Consider the following 7,852-nt stretch of genomic DNA (forward strand, 5'->3'; position numbering starts at 1 on the left):
GCATATTAATACAAATTCATGCAAAAAATCAAGAAGGACAAAAATGATCAAGAAAGGGGTTAGCATCCAGGATTGTAATCCTGTCAAAATGTAGCTGGTGGTACACCCAGGACACCATAATTTAAGTTAGCACTGAAATACTGTTACTCGTGTTCTGGTTCACCAGTTATAATTCTCACTTAAGAAAAAAAAACTTGACTGTGAGATACAGGTTTGAATGAGCTGAAAGAAGGATGAGTGCAAACACAGTAACACAAATATCTGCATCAGATAAAGTTAAAAGGTGGCATACAGAAAAGCGTAATCCAAGTTGACTCTTGAGCTGATGTTTACCTATTCCAAAATTTCATAAATGCTAAAGAAATGCTTTTCTACTACTGAATAAGTTTACCAACGTTCATAACAATCATCAATGAGTTATTCAATGGGTTGCAAGAATAAACTGTCTCAAATCCTGTCAGTCAGTTATTCACTGACTGCTGGACCTTCTGTCTTCTCTGAAAGACAAATAAAATGGCATTTAAGAAAGCAGCAACCACTGAGAGACAGAAATGCACTCATAGGCAGCACCTGGGTCAGGACCAATGCAAGCAGCTTACAAAGTACTTTGTGGATAGCAAAACTATGGTGGAATTTCATGAACAATGTTTCCAGAAGAAAAGCTGCTGTTCTTAACAGACTTTGTAGATACTGATTTCTGTAAATTTAACCAGTCTCTTAATGTCACCTCTATATTGTTTATGGCTATGTATTCGGGGGGAGGAGAGGGAGGAGAAAATGACTAAGTTATTAATCTGAAGTACTTAAATGATCCCACTACTACAACATTTAAATCCTTGAATATGTGCTTAAGTGCCAGAAATCAAAGCACAGATACCACATCGAATGCTTTTCTGACCTTTGGAGGCTTGAAAATAGGACACATTTTCTTATAGAAATTCCTTTTTCACTCACCTCTTCAAAAACCCAATCCTTTCTTTCCATGTCTCCAAACCGCCTTCCCATTTGAGCTCAAGGTATTGTATACACGTTCTACATGATAAACTGATTTATCTTGCATTATCCAATTGTTTTTTTTTCCCCAGCACACTATTCAGTAATCCAATTCTTCTAGGACTTGGGACTTTATTCCAAACTGCAGTGAGCAGATCTTAAATTATTTCTAAGGCAAAATGCCAGAAAATTGATTTGCGCTCTCTCTGAAAATATATTAAAATGTATATAAAAAAGAGTAGGTTCTTTGGACATTAAAAACCCCACCTTCACTATTGTCCTTCTAAAATAGGTAAAGGTAATAGAAATACCTTATCTGGAAACTAAAAATAACAGGAGCAATTTGTACCTTCTTTTCAGATTTTGCCTTTATTCCCCTGGAATACAGTGACCTTATTGGCTTTGCTTATATAAGCAATAACAGACTACCTAGGTGGAAGTTTTCATAGAACACAAGCAATTTTATGCATATTTTATGCTAGACTGATCTTTCTGCTCTCCTTGTTATATACAAGCCATCACACATGCACTTTCCTATGCCAAAATGCAGAAGAAAGGTTTCTCTGCCATCCAGCCACAGACGCAGACCTCACCAAACACTGAAGATGCACGTGGACTGCAGGCAGACGGCTCTTTGCTCGAATACACTAATGATTTTGTTTCAATTGCGTAGAGGAAATGTAGATCTCATTCTGCCAGCAGGGACTGTGTCACCTGAGCTGTACCTCAGGTCTGATTAGCAGCCACCTTCACCTTCTTGCGCTACCTTCACACAAACCCATCTTGGGGATATAAGGCAACAGGGACAGGAATATCAAACAGCCTGGCTTTTTTTCCCCCACTTAGTGGAGACAGATTTACCTGTTGTCATTCCAAAACCAGTACTCAGAATGGGCTAGGCCAGGAAATGCTTCTTTAACCATTCACCTTCTTCCTTTGTTCCTTTGAGGGCTTAGTCCCAGTGTGTAGTAGACTCTCACTCAATTTTAAAGTAAACAATTCTGAGAGTGAAGTCCTTCCTCATTCCTCATGAGGAAGCATTCGTTGCTTCCTCATACGCAGATTGTGAGTTTCTATGACATTTAACAGGAACATCATGCAGGCACCCGAGTTATTCCTAAGTGATTTTCCATTTACTTGAAACTGATGGTGCAAAGCAAACAGACACAGTGGCATACTTCAGTCATATGAGTGCTTAAAACTAAGCAGCCAAAAGACAGGAGAAAAATAAAGTACCTGGGCTGAAAAAAGTACCAGAAGAACAAAAAAAAATTAAAAATCAAAAAGCAAAGAAGGAGAAGGCTGCAGCCTATCTTAGAACCTAGCATTAAACAATGTTCTCCCATTTCTTTGAATTCAGGCCTTCCCTACCTTTATTTTCTTTTTTACAGATTTTAAAATCACTAACGCCCCCCCATCCCTTTTCAGAGCATGCTCCAACAACAGAAAGCAATGTGTATGGCAAATAAAATCTGTATGCAAGCACTGAGACCTCCAAAGTGCCATTCGCACTTTTACTTTAAATGGGACCACCAACAGCATCAATATCATCGACAGCACATTTCGAGTTTTCACAAGGTCAAGGGCAAATGAACCCAGCTGCAATCCAAGGACTAATGTTATCTATGTAATTCAACTCATCTTATTAACAGTCCCCAAGGAAACACTTACGAAACCTTCTATACAGTGATACTCTGTCACATGTTATTAAACATCATTAAAAACAGTCTCCTGATATGTATGGAAAAGCTCAGCCTCCAGAAAAAAGGTGCTTTTGATACACTTAGGAAAATGAGCAAATATTAAACAACACACAAAAGTAAGACTTTATTTATTTTAATATCATATTCAATTCTAAAATTTTGAGCACTTAGGATCATAAAACCTAAGTGAATTTTGCTTTCCTAAATACATCTCTACTCAAAATGGAAACCATTAATTCTTAAGAGAAACCAGAAATGTCTTTTATTATCTAGTTACTGCTGATAGCCTTTTCAGCTGCCAATCCCTGTTTGGGTTTCGAGTAATCCCAAGGTCTCCTGTTCTCCGTATAGCCATAGAGCTTCCGCAGTGCCACGCGGGCAGCTTCTTCCTCAGCAGCAAGCAGTGTTTCACCAGGACCTTCAGCGATGATCTTCTTATCGCTTGGGGAAAAAAATAAAATTACATTAACATTAATTACATTAATTAATTACATTAACATTTTCATCATGAGCACATCATTTTCATCACTTGAGCACAACTGTGTGTCATGAACAAGGGCTGCTAGATTTTTTTTTCCTCCAACATCTGTTAATCCTGAAGGTAACTTCTTTTTACACACACTTCATGGTTGGAACTGACCCACAAGGATCATCGAGTCCAACTCCTGTCCCTGCACAGGACACCCCAACATCCACACAGTGTGGCTGCAGGCGTTGTCCAAATTCTTCTGCAATATTGTCAGGCTTGGCACCGTGACTGCTTCTCTGGGGAGCTGTTCCAGTGCTCTACCAGTATCCAGGGTTAGAACACTTTCCTAATGTCCTACCTAACCCTCCTCTGGCACATCTTCCTGCCATTCCCTCGGGTCCTACCATTGGACACCAGAGAGAAGAGCTCAATGCTTGCTCCTCCTCCTCCTTCCCCGGTGAGGAAGCTGTAGACAATAACGAGGTCTCCCCTCAGACTCTTCCAGGCTGAACAGACCAAGTGACTTGAGCTGCTCCTCATACAACTTCCTCTCTAAACCCTTCCTCTGGACACCCTCAAGTAAAAATGTAAATGTAAACATTTCCATTGGTCTTTCCTGCAAAGATAAGTGATAGTACATTCAACAATGGAAACTAATCAGAAATACATCCGTCTCCTGGAAGAACACTACCCTGTTCATTTAGATTCCTAACATATCACTGATTCTTTACAGGATTCAGTTTGTTAGCCCTGTTAAAAACATGCTAAATCATCACTCTAGTTCCATTTAAACAGAGAAGTGAAATGCTTCTGTCTTTTCTCCTCCCCCTTTTTAAACTGCTTCACATGGAAGTTCTCTGTGATATGAAGTATGGACTTAGCTCTGTTTAATCAACATCTATGGGCAACAGTTTGTGAAGGTACAGCAGAGATTCAAAAAGAAAAATAATCAGCATTCCCTTCTTCTATATAAGATAATAAATCTTAGAAGGCATAGAAACCAAAGCACGATAAATCAGAACAAGTCAAGGCAATCTTCTCACACATTCATCTGCAGTTCATTTAGCAAAGCAACAACACTGTGGTTTTTGGTGGAGGAAGGCTCTGTTCTGCTCCAGAGAAGCAACATGACTCCTGAGCAAGAGATTGGGAGAGGCAGAGACCGTGCCAGAGATGGGCACAGCAGGGATAACTGGCACTTCTGAAGTCTTGTCTGGACATCTGCTGCCTGATTTACACTGCCTGTCATTTGAAAACTAAAAAGTTTCTCTGGAATGCAAATTAAGTCTCTCTTCAACCTCAGTTCCCTTGAGGTCTGTGTCTCTTTACCTTTCCCTAAAGCCTGGAGACAGTTGTAGCCCCTCCAGAGCCCTTCAGTTATGCTGTTTGTAAAGTTCATGTGTCAGGTCACCCTGAACATACATCAAGACTCTCTCGTGTTCCATGTTTAGACTCTGAAGCCCATTAGTCAGAGACTGTGTCTGCATGCACGCATCATTACAGCAAGCAATTCCAATGCTTAGATGGCTGATTTTATGTGGAAGTCACTGTAAGGTTTCTTTTCTGTAATAACTTAACCGAAGTGTACAAGCAGAAAAATAAAAAAGCATCTCCCCATCTCCTCTCTCCCTCAGCTTAAATCAATTTCACTTTAAATTAATACTGTACTCACCAGTACAGCCCAACAAAGTACAGCGGCAGAACTGTGCTGACTCCCAGCTGCTTAGTGATTCTCGGTTCTGGAGAAGAGATGTTCCTCTTGGTCAGTTCTTCCACTAGTAAGCCCATAGGGTTTACAACTTCCCAGATCTCAAACAGGTCTTTTCCAATCAGTTCGGGAATAAAAAAATCCTAAACAAAAATATTTAGAATTAAAAATAATTAATGAGGAAGGTAACAAAGGCTCCAGCTCCTGGGGTTTGCTAATAAAAGTACAGCATGACGAGACATTAACACACCTGACAAGAAATGGCTGAAATGAACAATCAAACTGCCCGAATGCTCCGTCAGAGTGAGCCAGTGCTACGCTTGGCAGCTTTGGTTCCAATTTAACCACCAACAGGATGGGCGCCCTGGACAAAGTCAAGCACCCAGATGTAAAGAAGGAAAAGCGCCAGCCCAAAAGAAGAATTATAACAACCCTTCAGCACAGCTTCAAGCACTAGGCAAGCAACTCAGTGCTGCTTCCAAGCAAGAAGCTGCACATCAGAAGGGCTCTGCAAGCAGGTTGAAGGAAATGTGCAGATGTGCAGGACTTTGAGTGGTTTGGATCACTCTGTTAACTGCTATGTGCTCTTACAGCGATCTCTAGACAGTCTTGTGTCAGAAGTAAGATTTTAACAAACATTTTTCCATTGCAAAACTAGAAATAAGCGACAAGGATGACTGAAAGGACAGCATCTGCTAAGCCTACTTTGTTACAGTGCATTGTAATTGAACATTTTAGTATAAAACACCCTTAGGTGCCTGCACTCCTACAAGCAAAACCTATGAACTCAACTTCTGCCTTATATAAAATGTTTATTTACAATTAGACATATATTCTCACATGGAAAAAAATAATTATGTGATAGCATAGCACATGGAATACGACGCTTTCCCTTAGCAAATGTCAGCAAATACTGTAAAATGACCATAACTGCAAGCATATGATATTACGTACTTGACCAGCTTGTGAGCCTTAAATAAAAAAAGCAAACCCACAATCCCAAAACACCACTCAACCACCACCCCAAAACACATCTCACCGTTTACAGGTATTGTCAAACTTCTCTCAGTCTCCCTCAATCTTTGGCCACTGAGGTATAAGGTAGCATCTGGTTTTTGCCTTTTTTCCCGCCCTGTAACTCCCAAGACCTTTACATGTTATTGTTGACAGCACAAAACCATACAATAAGTAATGACTCACCCTCACAAAGACCCTTGTTTTCTCAGGCCCACTGCTTTCAAGCAGGGCTCCTATCACAGCAAAGAATGTCCTCTGCAGCACAGCTGGTGGGACGGGAAACTCTTTGCAAAGTGTCAGGTCCTGTATAGACAGGTTTCGAGCCACGTAAGAAACAAGTTCCTGACCGGTGAGAAAATCAACAAGCGCTCCTACTCCCTGTGCAGGTAAATCTGGGTAGGCACTTTCAAAGCATTGCGTCAGGTAAGAGCGTGAAAAAGACATCCCTTGCTCAGCAAGTTTACTGTTATCCTGTAGATTAAGCGCAACCGTTTCTTCGTCTATTCCGAGTTCTCGGCGTCTCGCCTCTTCACTTTCAATGTAACACGAATTAATGAATGCAGTCTTGAGCAGATCCACTGAAAAATTCTCGTGTAGCCGGTGACTAAAAGCTTGTATCTCTGCATGGTAATCCCAGTTAGGCTTCTCTGATCTACGGACAGAGAAAAGGAAACAGATTCAGAAACAGAGTGAGAAGTTGTCAATGTTGCGAACATCATGCCTTTCATGTGATCAAAAGGAAATGAAAAAAGGAGTTGGTTTTGGAGCTCCAACCCTGTCCAGAAGCCTTGCTGTCAGAGGGAGAGCTCTCCACAGTTCCTCACCACCCTGTGCCTGACACAGTACCAGCCCTGCCCCCTTCAACGCGGCTGTCACTATGCCCACCTGCAGAGCCAAAACCCTTCTGCTCTGAGCTGCAGCAAGGAGGCAATCAAACGGTACAGTGTCTCCTGTTTCCCAGCCCCTTGCACTCCAGATCCTTCCTTCCTCTCTCACCCCCTCCCTCCCTCCACTCTTCTCTTTCATCCTCTCCTTTCCTCCCCACCCTCACCCCTCCCTCCCAGCTCCTCTCCCTCTCTCACCTTCTCTTCTTCTTCACCACCTCCCTCCCCTCTCTCATCCCCTTCTCTTCCTCACTCCCTCCCTTCCCCTCCTCTCTCCCCCTTTTTCCTCACCTCCTCCCCTTCTCTCTCAGCCCCTTCCTCCTTCCCTCCTCTTCTTCACCCCCTCACTCCCTTCCCTTCCGCCCCTTTATCCCTCTTCCTCCTCCTCCTCCTCCTCCCCCTCCCCCTCTCCCTCCTCCCCTCTTCCTTCTCCCTCCTCCCCTCTTCCTTCTCCCTCCCTCCCTCCCACCTCTCCTCCCCCTCTCTCATCCCCTTCTCTCCCTCCCCAGCCCCGCCGGGAAGCCTCTCACCGCCGCCGCGGAGCCTCCTCCAGCCGCTGCTGCTCTAGGTACGCGCGCAGCCACCTCTTCTTCTGGAGGGGCTGCACGAAGGTCACGGCCCCGCGCCGGCCCGCGGCCCCGGGCAAGGCCAGCAGCCGCCGGGAGGCCCGCAGGAGCAGCGGGGCGGCCATGGCGGCGGGAGGCGCAGCGCGGCACCGGCCCCCCGGAAACGCGGCGGCTCTGCGCGTTCCGGACACGGAGGTTCCGGGGGGCGTGGCCAGAACAGAGCGGGGCGTGGCTAGAGCGGAGAGGGGCACGGTTACCGCGGGGAGGGGCGTGGCTGAGCAGAGACCAGCGCGTCTATATCTAGATGGGCGTGGCTAGAGCGGGGTGGGGGCGCGGTTAGAGCGGGGGCGTGGCTAGAGCGTAAGGGGCGTGGTTCCAGCGGGGAGGGGGCGTGGCTAGAGCGGGGAGGGGGCGCTGCGCTCCTCAGCGGATCCAGTCCAACCTGCAGCCTCATCCCTCCGCGCCTGCTCAACCCTGTCCCTTTTTGAAGGCCTCCAGGGATGGGGACCGCA

The 7,852-nt window shown here is 44.5% G+C and overlaps 1 protein-coding gene across 1 annotated transcript; it reads right to left on the minus strand.

Moving 5' to 3' along the window:
* Positions 1-2,104: 2,104 nt before the first annotated feature.
* On the minus strand, positions 2,105-7,504 carry MRPL44 (mitochondrial ribosomal protein L44). The gene is made up of 4 exons (XM_069864768.1): positions 7,305-7,504; positions 6,074-6,542; positions 4,838-5,016; positions 2,105-3,137 (listed from the first exon to the last, which is right to left on the minus strand). Exons 1-4 carry the CDS (start codon positions 7,463-7,465, stop codon positions 2,966-2,968), a joined length of 981 nt encoding a protein of 326 aa, XP_069720869.1. The 5' UTR covers positions 7,466-7,504; the 3' UTR covers positions 2,105-2,965.
* Between the last annotated feature and the right edge of the window lie 348 nt (positions 7,505-7,852).

This window comes from Phaenicophaeus curvirostris, chromosome 10 (assembly GCF_032191515.1).
Source record: "Phaenicophaeus curvirostris isolate KB17595 chromosome 10, BPBGC_Pcur_1.0, whole genome shotgun sequence".
In the NCBI taxonomy this organism is placed as follows: Eukaryota; Metazoa; Chordata; class Aves; order Cuculiformes; family Cuculidae; genus Phaenicophaeus; species Phaenicophaeus curvirostris.